Source organism: Podospora pseudocomata, chromosome 5 (assembly GCF_035222375.1).
Source record: "Podospora pseudocomata strain CBS 415.72m chromosome 5, whole genome shotgun sequence".
Classification (NCBI taxonomy): domain Eukaryota; kingdom Fungi; phylum Ascomycota; class Sordariomycetes; order Sordariales; family Podosporaceae; genus Podospora; species Podospora pseudocomata.
Window position 1 is genome coordinate 2965768 of NC_085889.1, and position 14807 is coordinate 2980574.

Below are 14807 nucleotides of genomic sequence, written 5' to 3' on the forward strand. Positions count from 1 at the left end.
GCATTGTCCACATTTTTCAGGCCCAAACAGTGGATTGCTCTCGGGGCTTTTGCCGGGTTATTCCGCCCCACGTCTCGAATTCTCGCCCAGGGTAATTCTTCTTCACGGCCTTCTCGAGCGATTGTAAGCGTTGCCCCATGAGCAACTTTAGACGGTGGTTTAGCAAGCGTTATGATGTAAACAGGCCCACGACATGAATCTTCTTGGCGGCAGCGATCAGGCGTTGCCAATGATATATCCGAAGACCAAGACCCTGTAAGTCATGAGAGTCCAGGGTGTCTAGCTTAGCAAGGTTTCTCAGCGCGTCGGTAGCATGGCGCAGAATAAAGACGGCGCAATAGCAGATGTCCATCCATTCTATTCCGTGACAGCCGCACCATACCCCCACTAACCGCCCCATCACGACTTCCTGGACAGTCCAAATACGAGAAAACCAAGGCCGGTCAAAGATTGAGAGAAGGTCAAACCAGAGGCTGGTGAAAAAACCAGAAAGGGGCCGTGGAGAGTAGCCACAGGAAAGTTTCCGGCTCAAGGTTGGCCGTGGCTTTCACCAAGCCCCGAGGCCAATCATCTGTGCATCCGGTCCGGACCCTCAACTGTTGCAAAAAAGCCACTCCTCGCTCATCTTAGGGACCATTGTCCTCCCCGATTCATGCTATGACATCTGTGGCTGACCGATAGATGGGTCTCATGATGTCGACCTGGGACTCCCTCTCTTGGATATCATCTTGGTTGATGCAAATCGCATCGATCCATAACCTCTTGGGCCTGCCAATGAACCGGATGTAAAGCAGGGCGGTAAACAAGTTTTGGCGGACGTCAAACGATGTTTCATTGAGCCGAATGACGTTTGTTGGTTCAGCTTCGCCCCAACCGTACGAAAGGCAGGTGTAATCGCCGGCTGGGTCGAGTGACGTGGTGTGGATTTGCAGCTTCAGAGGGTCAGTTCGATCAAGTGATGCTTCGAGATCTAGCAGTCGAATTTTCCGTCATTCAACGCTTAATGCGCTGTAAACAAATGCCATTTTATATATTGTCAAGGTATATACCCCTGTTTATTAACTACTTCTCACGCTGTTTAATCACCTACCCATACTTTCGAAATGCTGTCGGCCTCTTCCCAGAAACCTCCTTCACCGAACCCTCTTCGTCACCAACCCTTTGGTTACTGCTCAACCTCAGTTCCACCTTGCGTTCCAGACCCTCATCCTCAGTAACCCTTGCCATCAGCCTCCACACCTCCCATTTGTGCACCCCCACGCTAGTATTCTTGAGAAGCTCCGTCCCCCGACTGTTCATCGCCAACGTCATCAGCTCGCCTAGCTGCTCCCACGCGCTGCTCCCAAACTTGCGATACACACAAACCGTCCCCACAAAATGAACCACCACCAACAAGACGTGCAACAATAAAACCCCAAAAGCGAGCTTGACAGACCACCCCTCAAAGTTATACTCATACACAAGCCTGTCTTGATCCGCCCCCACCAACGCATAATCCAATGTCGCCCCATCATTCCGGTCCTCCTCACCATTATCCAGCCGCATCCTCGACCACGTCAACTCAGCAAGAGCATCAACAAGATACACCGCTAACGACCTCGAAAGCACTTGATACAGTTGATCGCCCCCGCCCTCGACCGCATAGTCGTAGATACGGTCATAGGCAAAACGTGACCCGTTTGTTGTCTTGTAGTTGAACGGATCAGATGACATATCCAGCGAATTATTCAGGCTGTTCAGCCAGGGAACCGTCAAAGTGATGATGTCACCCAGGTCTTTTGACGCGTTCAAGGTGGCGTTTGTCATGGCGTGGGAGAATAACGGGAGGTCGCTATTGGAATATGACCAGACGGAGGAGCCCACCCAGCGGGCGTCGATGAAGCAGAGGGCGAGGGAGGTGCCGGTGGTGTTGTATCTTGTCCAAAAGGTGGCTGATGTCTGGACGGGGGCGTGACGGCCGAGGTCAATGAAGCCAAAGTGGCTTTTGGAGTTGTAAGCCTCGTCGAGGAGCTCGTGAGGGATGAAAAAGGTTGGGTCGGAGCGGTAATAGAGTCCTGGGTCAAGGAGGAAGTTGAATGGTGCGTCTGCCATTGTTTCGCTCTTTAGGGGATCCTTTCTTGGGCGGCTGGGGTCGGTGCACTGGATGGCGATCCGGGGTTGTTCGAGTGGTATCGAGTCTCCGGTGCTGCTGGTCAGTTTGGCGGTTCTGCGTGTCTGCACAAAGTCTGATCGGTCCATGGAATATCCCTTCGCAACCTGCGAGGCGGCCAGTTTCATGGGAGTGGTTGCACCAACCACTGTCTGCAGTGACATGGAGCTCTTCCACCATGCAATCGATTTGCCTCCTGATGTCAGGTTTGTGGGCAGACCATGAGTACCACGGGCAATGTTCGACAGCCAGGACCAGTCGATGCTGTTGGGGTTATCATATCCAGCGTGCGCACAATCCGAGGAGGTCGTATCATTAACTGCAGGGCAGTATTCTGGGACGCTTTTCCTGTCCATCATCTTGGGGTAGATGCTTGACAGGGGCCCTATCGCGTCTGGGTCGACGGAGCGATCTGGAGACATGTTCCACCAGCCAAGTTTGGGGAGCATCACGATACCAGAGCTCGCACCAGCCAGGGTGGCTATGGAGAAGCTGGCTACCATGATAAGCGCCATCCAGACTGACGATAAAGTGAGGTTGTGAAATTGCGTCAAAGGTGCCAAGAATGAAGAGCTGAAGAGATAAAACGGCGAGCTGAGCTGAAAGGGTGCGGTCAGGAACCCAAAGGGGATGCCCTCTGAGCCGACAAGTTTCCGCCGAATATTTGAATACAGAATCTGGAAGAGTGAGGCGACGATGAGAGTCTCGTGGATCTTTGCTCCCACCAGCAGCGCAGACGAGATGTTCGAGTTTATGTCCAGCCACTCCATGCGATATCCATGCAAGACGAAGAGGGCTATTGTAATGGCCATTGCTGGGAACTGGAAGACCATGAACTGGCCCACTGATCGTTCGGTATCAGTGTGGAAGATTCGTTTCCGGGGTTCTTCATTCTTTTCTTTGTCTTCGGCATCTAGCAGGTCGTCTTCGAGTATTTGGATCCATTCCGGCTGCTTGCTATCTCGCTTTCTGCCCAATCTAGATGGAAGCTTGGATGGTGGTCTAGGTCTAGGTGGAAGTTCTGGTGCTGGTCTTGGTGGCAGCCTGGGCGCTGGTCTGGGTGGTGGTGAGGAGGAAACGTCGAGATCATCCTCGCCATCGAGGTGTTGATATCGCGAAACCTTTTGGCTTGCCATACTGCCTCTTCAAAAGGTCTCGTTTGAACGAGGAGCTTAAGGCTGGACCTCTCGACAACAACAACAAGAAGACAATCGTGATTTCATACTCTTGACGATAGATTTGCGCTTCAACACCTTGGCGGCTAAAGCTGTGCTGTGCCACCATCGTGGGTTTGATCGCCGCACAAGCCTCCGATTTAACCAATCACAGCTAGAGCTTTGCTGGCCGACGTCGATACGGCGTAACCTTATCTTGGTAGCTGAGCCTAGCCAGCACGCCAGGCACCGGGAATACGCTGCAATCCTTCGGACACTGCCACCGGTCTAGCTTACGGATTGCACTGATGTGCAAAACTTGCTCTTGTCTTTTGTTGAGAGCTAGTTTGACTGGGAGACCGGATAACGGATATGATATTACAAGTAGGTGAGACTAGGTTAATGAGGAAGCTGTTGTTCACGCCATAATTCATATGGCTGATGTTTATTTGATGTTGGATGCGTTAACAGAACTATTTCTTCAATTCTGGTGTTGGCCATCCACTGTAACTTCATGTCCGTTTAATAAAGGGATAAACATCACCTACCTCTTGCACTGATCAAGTATCACCAGAGAGCAAGCAGAATCTGGCTGGATGCCTGGGCTTCAACCCCGCAATTGTCACGTTCATCTATGACAACGTGCAAAAATGGCGTGACTAGCAACCGAAGGTGTAGTGGTGCTCTCTGTTATAGGACAGGTGTCTGTCGCACAGAGCTGTACTCGGATTCTTTCCCAATACAGCCATTTACGCGCGGTGACTCTCGCCATGATTTGTCTCTCAACGCCAAGCTGATCAATAGTGGCGGAGGCTGAGGACAGCATCAAGTTGGGTCTGGGTACCAAATGATCAAGCTCATTCGGACATTGTGTCATCAGACTCTTTATCTCATGGTTGTGAATACGAATCATACGAGGAGGATATGTACGTCTTCGGTGATGAGATGGTCTATAAGAACCCCGGGAGACTCCAGCATGCTGCCCTAGCCATTGCCACCAGTTCACGACCCTCTCGCAAACCCTCAACACACGCAACACAGACTGTGAATTGAAGCCTTGAACGAAGGTTTATCCCAATCTATTGGAAGCACTCAAGATGGCTTCCCAACAGCCCATTGTTGAAGCACCCGCCGCTGGGCCTCCCAAAATCGCCCTGAAGCTGACCCCTGCTGGCCACAAGAAGCAACAGGAAGATCCCACCTTCATTGCTGAACTGATCAACAGGGCCGAGAATGGTCGGAGTGACTTTGTTCCCAATGTCAATCCCCTTATCCCTGAAGAAAATCGCCCTGCTCATCTCTTCAGTCGTATTGCCGCTGCCGCCACATCTGATCCCACTGCCGACCTTCCCAACTTTGACGTCTGGTATGAGGTTGCTTTGGAGGGTCAGTCACGTCTTTCCAGACTCGAAACAGAGACTGCGACGACCGCTCAAACACCTGCCGATGGCGGAGATTACTCTCTTCCCAAGGAGACTCTTGAGCTCATCCACAAGCTTCATCGCCTCGAAGAGGTCGAGAGTGTCCACGCACTTCAAGCCGGTCCTCCACCTGCCGTCAATCCTAGCGATGACCCCCGAAGTGTAAATCAAGGGTACCTCGATGCGGCACCGGCTGGCATCAACGCCCGATATGCCTGGGGCTTTCCTGGTGGGGATGGCTTGGGGGTCAACATTGTCGACATGGAACAGGGATGGAAGCTTGACCACGAGGATCTTCAGGCGGCCGGTATCACATTGATCTCGGGGTACAATGTCGCCTATTACTCCCATGGAACTGCCGTGTTGGGTGAGATGTTTCAGGTGGACAACGCCATAGGAGGAGTTGGCATTGTCCCCAAGGCGAAGGGGCGGGTTATTTCCCAGCATCGGTCGACAGGCTACAACACCGCGGCCGCCATACTGGATGCCGTGAGCAACATGGCCTTTGGAGATATTCTTCTCCTTGAAGCTCAGGAAAATGACCCTGTAGGAGGGCAGTATTATTGGCCTGTCTCCGTTGCCGACGCCAACTTTGATGCCATACGTCTGGCTTCTGCTCTGGGCATCACTGTCATTGAAGCAGCCTGCAATGGTGGGTATGACCTTGATGCCTATGTCAACCTCTCGGGCAAGTACATCTTCAACCGCTCCAGCCCAGACTACAAAGAGTCCGGTGCCACCATGGTGGGCGCCTCCAGCTCCGCCGCACCACACTACCGCCTGTGGTACTCCAACCACGGCTCCCGGGTCGACGTCTATGCCTGGGGTGAAAATATTGACACCACCTTCACCGACGACAACTCTGGCACCAACAACTCCTACACCGACTACTTCAGCGGCACTTCCGGTGCCTCTCCCATCATCGTCGGCGCAGCAGCAGCAGTCCAAGGCATAGCCAACGCCACCCTGGGATACAAATTCTCCCCCTTGCAGCTCCGCCAAATCCTCACCACAAACGGAACACCAAGCAGCACCCCCTCCACCGACCGCATCGGCGTCATGCCCAACCTCCGCGCCATCATCGACGGCCGCTTCATCAACCTCGCCCCCGACCTCTACATAAGAGACTACCCCGCCGACAACGGCCGGGTCCCCTCCTCAGGCACAGTCTCCAACTCCCCCGACATCATCATCCGCCAAACCCCCGTTCCCAACCCCCAAGCCCTTTTTGGGTCCGGCTCAGGCAACGAAAACAACACCTCCCTTTCCCAACCCATCCTCGCGGGGCGTGACCACAGCATCTACATCCGGTTGCTCAACCGCGGCGGGTCAGCAGCGCAGAATGCAAAGGTGACTGTATACCACGCCCCGGCAGCAACCCTCATCACCCCCAACCTGTGGACTCTAATCGGGACAGTCACCCTCCCTTCTGCTGTCCCAACTGGTCGAGTGTTGACTGTGTCCCCGAGACTTGCCTGGCCAGCGAGTAAAGTCCCCAACGTCGGACCGGGCGGGTACTCCTTTGTGGCAGTCGCAACAACAGACAACGACCCTGCGCCTGTCCTACCTGGTACTTTCCCCGCGTTTGTGGAGTTTGTGAGCAGGAATAATAATGTGGCTTGGAAGAGTTTCAATGTGGTTAACCCCCCGCCTGGTGGTGCTGGGGTTAGTAGATTACCTGTTGGAATCGCAGGGGCGTTTGATGCACCGAGACGCTTCGCGGTAAGGGGAGTGGGATCGTTGCCGGTGGGGAGCGAAGTTAGGCTGGAGGTTCCGGGGGATTTGGCGAGGCGGTTGGGGGTTGTTACGCCTTTGGGAGTTGAGGAGAAGGGGGTGGTGGTGCTGCCGCTTCATCCTTTTGGACGGGGGGAGATTGGGGAGGGGATTTTGCCTGTTGGGAGTGTTAGTCGGTGTGAGCTTGTTGTGAAGGTGCCGGGGGAGGGGGTGAAGGGGGAGGGGCAGTGGGAGTATGAGATTGTGCAGGAGTGGGAGGGGGTGGAGGTTGGGAGGGTTACTTGGCGGTTTGAGGGCGGTGATAAGGAGGATGTGCAGTGAGAGCTGGAGACTTAGGTCGAGACGTCGTGGGTAAGGGTTGGGGAACATGCAACGATAGTCCTTGTAGTTTGACGATGGTAATGAATATGGACATTTTAGGCATGGTTAATAGTTAGATACCTTATACTGCCACGTGCAAAATGCAGGTTGGTGGCAAACCGCTCAATGCGACCATCAAGAAGCTGTGTTACCTTCATGCTTGTCTGTGGGGATGGCTTCGAGTGTTCCCGAGTAACAACACTGGCATTCCGAGGTATAGTCCGGGGGTAGTAGTTGTTGGCCACTACATTCCAAAAGGACTATGCCTATCCGATAAGTTCATTTGTTCCACGTTTCCAATACTCATCACTACAGACAACAGTATAAACCTCTATCTTCGCCATGGCAAGAAGCCCACGGTACTTCCACGATGCTCTTCGCTTTAGACCTCAACGATGGCTGCTGGCTGATCATCTACTCTACGATCCTGTCTATAAGCGGGATGAACGTGATGGTCTTTATGCATTCAATCTTGGTCATGAGTCTGCTTGGAGAGAGAATCGGCTTGGATGCAGGGGAGATTGTTTGTGGCAAAGACACCTTGGACATTTGATGTTCCAGGTTGTCAGGGCAAATCCTTGTCGCATTGATTTGGAGAACAAGCTAAAGCACTTGGGATTCTTTATGAAGCCTGAGATGCGAGTGCGATTTGTACCTCCTACTCTGTAGAATGTTGCAAGGGTTAGGGTAGTCAGAAGCTCAGAGGTTCAGGGATTCAGGGTCATCATGAGAGAGTGCGCACCATTGCACCCAAACGCTATAATTGTTGCAGATGCTAATTCGGACGCTCACCTAGGTGTCTACACTGAAGATGCGCAATTTGAAACCTTAAACAAGGAGACTGATTACTAGACAAGGGTAGCGCTTTCTCTTGAAATTAGATTTTTTTGTCACACAGCTACCTGGTCATTGTAACGCCATTTTTCAACGTAGATTCAGACTGTGGGATCTCACTGGCTATGATTGCATCAGAGTAGAGAAAGTCAAGATTATTAAGATGTTGTCCGTGACTCAAGTTCGGTACCCACAACAACATCCCCAACCTTCAACAGCAAGATCATTCGCACCATAATCTTTCCGAAACTGGCTTGAGGTTGAAGCTCACTATTCTTTTAATAGCTTTGTCCGCATTATTATACTTTCTACATTGGTGAGAAGTCTATTCAGCCCTATCAGCGCCACATAAGCCCAAGCCGGAACCACAGCCTCCGAGCCAGCTCCACAGACTCCACCCTCCTCCTCCTCACATCAGTTAGATCTCCACAACTTCTTTCAACAATCAGCCCAGGACCAGTAGCTCAGGGGTAGAGCAACCGGCTGCAGTCCGGTAGGTCACGCGTTCAAATCGCGTCTAGTCCTTTCCTTTTGCTTTTTTTTTCTTTCTCACCCCTACTCCATGATAGGGATCTTTAGCAGGAGTTGAGACTGGCCATGTAAGTGTTAATTCAATCCAGGTGTGTTCTTTTTAGGTACAGTGACTCATACGGTTATATCAATATTCTGTTAAGGTCAGTTACCATCGGACTTCTCCTAGAGCACTCTGTTTTGCTAAATATTTGCATTCGTAACGCCATACTGGCCAGTTTTGTGCTGCTGGTTCTCCTCGAGGAACATTCACATCACGTTACATCAAAGGGTACTTTTTAGGGTAATATACTTCTGTCATCCATTACGAATTACTATCCGTCTATCCATCCTTCTTCTCTATCTCCCTCCATGCCCTGATCCGGTCCAGCCGTGATCACAGGCCATAAATTACAATCACGATCATCACCAAGGAAAAGGCACCAACAACCGGCCCCCCACCCCCTCCTCCAACCAAACCCCAAACCTCCAAAGCTCCCCCTGAAACCTCACCCACTCATTCGGAATAGCCGTCTCCGGTTTTTCCCCCCTCTCAAAAAACACCTCCCTCAACTCCCGCTCCGCCTCCCCCACCCCACAAATCCAAACCTGGTATATCCCCCACGCTTCCCTCGCCCTAGCTTCATCTTCGCTGCTGTAAACAAACTTGCTCCCCATCGCGGCAGCCTTAACAATAGTCAGCACAGCCCACTGCGCATACGGCCTGATGAGCGCCTCTAACCGGTTAAACAGGATGTGGACTTCTCCACTGGCGTAACGGCGGTTTTCGAAGGGGGCGAGGGTGGACTCGGCGATGGAGGTGGTTTGCCGGACTTGGTTGAGGGAGTAGGAGAGGTAGTGGAGTGTGTAGTAGATGAAGACTATGTGTTGGGAGGGGGGCATCACGTCCGGGTTGGTGAGGGAGGTGTGGAGGGCGGAGGAGAGGGAAAAGTTGGATTGGGCTTGGTAGGTGAGGTAATCGAGGAGGGTGAGGCGTTGGAGGGAGGTGAAGGGGGGGGGGGGTGGGGGCTGGCGGGAGGGGTGGTGATGGGAGGATTGGGGAAGGGGTTGATTGTGAGGGGGAGGTTTGGGATTGTTGGGGCTAAAGAAGGGGGAGGGGTTATGACGGGGGCAGTGAAGGTGTGTTCGGCGACGGGGGGAGGAGCTGGTTTGAAGCGGCTTGGGATGAAGGGGTCTGGTCTTCGGGTTGGGAAGGCACCCAAGGGTGAGCGAGACTCGGGTGCAGTGGGTGGGAAAGGGTTTGGGGGTGCTATCGGGGTCGCGATTACAAAGGGTGATGGGTTTGTGGCGGGTGGCGGTATGATGTCTGCCAAGGGCGTGACTGGTTGGGGAGTTGTTACAGGTATGGGGGTGGTGACGGATGTCGCAGTTACGGCGGGCTCAGGAGCTATTACGGCTGTAGAGGTTACTACTGTTGTAAAGTTCATGACGGGTGTTGCGGTTACGGAAGACGATGAGGTTGTAACGGTTAGCGGTATATTATCCGGCGCGGAGGTGACGGTTTCAAGAGCAATCACCGGTGTAGATGCTATGATGGGTGTCACGGTTACGACGGGCCCGGGTATGATGCTTTTCAAGGATGCGACGGGTTCAGGGGATAATACAGGTGATGGGGGTCTGACGGATGTTAGTGTTCTGCAAGGTGGTGGTACGATCCGTGGCATCAAAAGGCTTTTCAAGGACTCGACGAGGGTGGTAGCTTTGACGGGTTTCGAGGTTATGGCAGGCTTTGAGACTTCATCAGATGTCGGCGCTAGAACCTCAGGACCAGCAGAGTATCCCGATTCTACATTTACTCGTGCCTTTTCCCCCTCCAGTGCCTCCCGATTCGTTTCTTCCCAATCTTGAAAAGCATATAGCGGTTGGTCAGGGCACAGCTTATAGAGCTCTCTTGGGTAGTGTAGTCGACTCGGGGTAGGTGTTCATACGAGCCAGCTCTTGAGAACTGGTCGAAACACGACAGGCCTGGCTTTGATAGCCTTATGGACCCCCGGGAATTGGCTTATGAACTCGAGGATATGCTCCTGGTTTCTGGCGCACACTTCGCTGGAAACTGGAACCCCATTCCGTGGGCGTCGCTCGCCACGACCCCCGACCAGAATAGAATAGACTTTCTTTTCACCATTTCTTCCTATGACCTCCGCAATGAGATCATCAAGAAATCCGTCGATAAAGGGCTTTGAGGTTGCTGGAACAGGAGGGTCAGGGTGCTGGGCTGGAGCATGAGCATCGACAGGCCTGGTGTTGCAATCCGTAACTATCGTACTCGGCCTCTTGAGGTAGCTCAGTTGCGCGTCAGCCATCAGCCTGTCCCTCCTGCGGTTATTCAGAAGGATTTCGTTGAGGCTGCAATCTCTGCATCCATATCGCCTGACGAGGTCTTCTGACACATAGACAGAAGGGATGGTTGTCCATTGCCTTTTAGCATCTGCTTTCGCCCTCTCATTAACGCGTTCGTGTTGCTTGTACTTGCTACAGCCAGGGCATGGGCAAGTGTAACGTTTGTTGCTCTCGGCGAGAAAATTGTTGATCATTTTTTGTAGTTTATCCTCTTCCGCCTTTTCCCAAACACCCTGTGCTTTCATCCACACACATCGTTGACAGATCGCACTGGGCTTGTTAGGACCCTCGGGTGTCGCGCCTTTGCCTGAGTCCAACCGCTCAACGTCGAATCTCCTGTCCCAGTTATGATCGGGGGGCGGTGATGGGGGGCTAATCTCTTTACTCTGAGCTTCCTCGTCGTCTTTTAGAAGCATCTCGAACGGTTTCCGTTCCGAGTTTTAATCGTTTGGCTGTCGGTTGGGGAGTTGTGAAAAGGAGCCAGTCAATAGCCCTGTATTATCTGTTTAGTTGTTTTGCTGTCAGTAGGTGGTGTGCGGGGAGAGACTCGTCTTACCTGAGCCGATTTCCCAAAAACGATGAAGATAGAAAATCGATTTGACGGGAAACAAGAGTCTCAGGCCGGCACGCGGAGGATGGCCCTGTCACTTATAGCGGCCGTTAGTGAAGTGGCGTGAATACAATGCCATGGTTCCTCTTTATTCACACGGTGGGTTGTTCGTGTTGAAAAGTTTGAGCAATCTATTTTTGTGACATGCTTTTTGTTGAGGACCCGGGCTGGCGGCCCTGATCCTAAAAGTAGTTCTTCGAGGCCTAACACTCGACTGGTCGAACAAAAGACAATGCGATTGTATTTCCCTTTCATGACTTGACCTCCATGACTTCTTTGACAAGTCGAACAGCCCAGTGACGTAGATCACAAATTCGGGTCCCTTCCTGCTGACCAAAAGTTGGCAACCTACAAGGCCATAATATCCCGATGCCTCTCCGCAAAATTTCCAACAGCTTCCACAAAACCTTCCAGCTCCTTTTCCTCTGTCTCCAAAATCAGTGCAACAAACCCCCTTCTCGTTGTCCAATACCCTGCCTCCAACATCTCGAACCAAAACAAGTCCATCAAATCCCTCCTTTCCTTCCCTTGAATGTCTTCCCCACATGTAAACACCTCGACAGCTTCATCCACAAAGTGAACCCCAATCAACGATCCCCTTCCGCTAAACATCATCTTGGTCCCCTTTGTAACCTGCTTCAACCTCTCCCTGAGCCTATCCCCCCGTTCATTCAATTCCACACAAGCCTCCTCGGTGAAAACTCTCTTCAAAGCCTCATACCCAACGCTCGTGACTAGAGTGTTGTTGTTAAACGTCCCCGAGTGCGCCAGCGACCCTTCCACTCGGGGGTCATACACAGCCATGACCTCCTCTCTCCCACCGAACGCGCCAAAAGCCAGCCCACCCCCAAGATATTTGCCCATTGTAACCAAATCAGGCTTCAGTCCTAGCTCAAATCCCAGGCCGTGAGGCGCAAGGCGGGAAGTCATCACCTCATCGAGGATAAACAACGCTCCGACCTCGTGTGCGGCGTCCTGGATGGCATGGAGAAATTCCTTGCTGCCGGGGATACATCCACCAGCGCCTTGCATTGGTTCCACCAGCACAGCGGCGAGATCGGGTGTGGATCTGATGGTGTCTACTGCGAGGCCGATGTCATTATACCGGGGAACAACCACAAAGTCGTCCTTATCCACGGTGTTGGGTGCTGCTTTGCCGTTGGGGAAGCTAAATACCGCGCCGTGGTAGCCGCCAGAGAAGACAATGATTTTTCTTCGCGAGGTGTAGTGCCGCGCGCCAGCGAGAGCGTGCATATTGGCTTCTGTGCCCGTGTTGGCCATGCGGACGCGCTTCAGTTTGAAGCGTGAGCAAAGGAGGGAAGCGTGTTTGTGTTCCTGGACGGTGGTTGAGCCAAGCGAAAGACCGACGTTGTCAAAGGTGGAGAGCATAGTTTCGCGGATGATGGAGTTGGAGTGTCCGTAGAGACCTGCCGTCAGTTCACCGACGAGGTCGAGGTATCTGTCGCAGTGTTAGCAAAGCGACAAGAAAGACTTTAGGCTAGGGGGCTTACTTGTGGCCATCCTCATCCCAGACATGAGCGCCCTTACCCTGGTTCATTGTCAGGGGGAATGGGGATGTGTGCAGTAGGGTTCGTGTGTTTCCACCTGGGAGGGCACCGACGGCGAGCTCGTGCTGCTTCTTGGAAAGGGGGTTGTTGGCGATGAACCTCGCCTCAGCGGCTTCCAGCGCTGCCTTGGCCGATTCATGCGACACCGAACTCATGATGACTTGGTATAATCTGACGGTCAAATGATGTTTGCTTTGATCAAAAAGTCACCACGGATGACATTCCGCTTTGTTGGGAGATACCCCTCTTTGATCGGCGGCTCATGATAGGGGCATTTCCGGCCCACTTGCCGATTGAACCCGGCCAAGACTGTTAGTGTTCGGCCCGAGATCGCATGTGAGGCCAGCCGGGAGATGACAAGACTGGTGTGACGGTGATGACTATGGTGTCTCCTAATTGACGGTGGTGATTCGCTGCAAGAACCGAGGCAGATATAGTCAAATGTCCCTTATCGCCATACCGAACTTGGTTCATTGCCAGGCTTGGAGGATCATTTCCAGCTAACCAGGACCGAAACGTGATGCCAAGTGTAGACAATCTGTAAGGGTTGACAAGGTCGTCTCGCGTGTAGCCCGAATCCAGACCTTCTATAGTATCATCCTCTTTACGATGTTGGAGTACAATCGCCCAGGGGCAAAGTGTGTCAGTGCCTTCGGCAGCCCGCGAATCTACTCTCCGAAGTCCACAAACGACATAACATGTCGCCTCCCAGGTTGAATCGCCTATGGGTGCCGACATCGTGATCTCGACTACACCAACAAATCTAGGGCTTGATGAGGCTAAGAAGCACTCGCGCCTGATGTCCCAGAGGTGCTCTGGATAATAACTGTGGCTGACTGAGAAGCCATGTGAATACGCCTCGATGCACTCCCATTGGATTTTTATAGTCGGGTACAAGAGCTCCGAATGATAGAGATAGAGTGAGTTCACTTCGATCACCTCAGCCGGCGTTAAAGAGGTGGCAATGCGGACCAGGGACGGTTTACCGAACCTCATCTGTGACTGAGGCGTCAGTGACAGCCAAGAGGGCTGATATCTGACGTAGGATGACTTGATCTTCCGCAGCCAGATTGTGAAAACGGGAGGATCTCCATCTTTGTCGTCGACATGGCCACTTGTACAGTGCAGGTATAGCCGGTGACCAGTTTCACCGCGTGAGGAGTCGAGTGCTGTGTGGAGTTCAAGACCAGTGTTGGTGATAGTCCACGACGGCGTTGGTATAACGGGATCAAGCCACTGTTTGATATCAGAAGCGCCCGCGAACCAAGAGGGGTGTCTCGCCAATATGCCGGAGTGTCTGAGTCCGAATTCAGTTTTGCTATGTTGCCAGGCAAATAAAGACATGTCGTTTGTCTTCTGAGCTATATGTTCCTGGAGACGGAGGAAGGCCTTTTCTCTTTCGCCGTATATCAGCGGCATGTGGATACCGAAGATGCCCAGGAGACAATATGCCATGTCTTCTATTCGTGTCGTGTTTCTTTTAGCTGCCCACGACATTTTCTGAGCGACGGGTACTTGGTTCAGCTTATCTGAAGATCGGAGAATAGTAATGTCGATGCTCGTGATGCAATGGAGGATGTTCAGCAGTTGCACCTTTGAACCACACTGGGTCCAGTTGCAATCGTGAAATACGATGTCCCTCGGCGCGACCAGCTCTTGCAAGGTCCAGCCCCGGGTAAACCATCGGCATGGTTGAAGGTCAGCTTTGGTGGGTGTGAGTTGGCCATCAGTGAGCGCAAAATCCTCGAGGTAAACAACGCATAGTGCTGCTTTCTGGTACCAGTGGAACATGGAATTGATCGACTCGGTCAGCTCGGCGCTGCTGGTCTTGTCGATGCAGCATGTATCAACCCAAGCGTGGGAGTGTCCGTATTCAAGCGTGAGCTCGCACATTCCTTTTATTTTCTCAAAGCCCTTCTTGTGAACGGCAATGTCATACAAGTTCTGCATGTCCTGAAAAGTGACTTCATCATCACCCCAGGTGTGTGAGAGGATGCAGTAGGGAATCCCATTTGGCCCGTCGATGTCGTTCTGCTCGAGTTGATAGTTTTGGCAATTGATGAGCCACATGGCCAGAATCAGGGTCGACCAAGGACAGCAAACAAT

General features: G+C 52.5%; 5 protein-coding genes and 1 non-coding gene across 6 annotated transcripts; 2 read left to right on the top strand and 4 right to left on the bottom strand.

Annotated features, from left to right (window-relative positions):
• Positions 1 to 1086: 1086 nt before the first annotated feature.
• Positions 1087 to 3285, bottom strand: QC762_506890 (uncharacterized protein; the record flags this gene model as incomplete). Its single annotated transcript, XM_062891110.1, has 1 exon — positions 1087 to 3285. One exon carries the CDS (start codon positions 3283 to 3285, stop codon positions 1087 to 1089), a length of 2199 nt encoding a protein of 732 aa, XP_062742417.1.
• Positions 3286 to 4400: 1115 nt separating this feature from the next.
• Positions 4401 to 6779, top strand: QC762_506880 (uncharacterized protein; the record flags this gene model as incomplete). The annotated part of the gene is made up of 1 exon (XM_062891109.1): positions 4401 to 6779. The coding sequence occupies one exon, from the start codon at positions 4401 to 4403 to the stop codon at positions 6777 to 6779; it is 2379 nt and encodes a 792-aa protein (XP_062742418.1).
• A 1326-nt stretch (positions 6780 to 8105) lies between these two features.
• On the top strand, positions 8106 to 8177 carry QC762_0083650. The gene has a single exon. It is a non-coding gene; the product is annotated as a tRNA-Cys (tRNA).
• A 411-nt stretch (positions 8178 to 8588) lies between these two features.
• QC762_506870 (uncharacterized protein) lies at positions 8589 to 11212 on the bottom strand (the record flags this gene model as incomplete). The annotated part of the gene is given in 5 exon segments (XM_062891108.1): positions 8589 to 9191; positions 9290 to 10069; positions 10112 to 10939; positions 10947 to 11016; positions 11205 to 11212. Coding segments are annotated over 5 exon segments (2289 nt in total).
• Positions 11213 to 11481: 269 nt separating this feature from the next.
• Positions 11482 to 12856, bottom strand: QC762_506860 (putative secondary metabolism biosynthetic enzyme; the record flags this gene model as incomplete). The annotated part of the gene is made up of 2 exons (XM_062891107.1): positions 11482 to 12592; positions 12645 to 12856. The coding sequence occupies 2 exons, from the start codon at positions 12854 to 12856 to the stop codon at positions 11482 to 11484; spliced, it is 1323 nt and encodes a 440-aa protein (XP_062742420.1).
• Positions 12857 to 13013: 157 nt separating this feature from the next.
• Positions 13014 to 14771, bottom strand: QC762_506850 (uncharacterized protein; the record flags this gene model as incomplete). Its single annotated transcript, XM_062891106.1, has 1 exon — positions 13014 to 14771. The coding sequence occupies one exon, from the start codon at positions 14769 to 14771 to the stop codon at positions 13014 to 13016; it is 1758 nt and encodes a 585-aa protein (XP_062742421.1).
• Between the last annotated feature and the right edge of the window lie 36 nt (positions 14772 to 14807).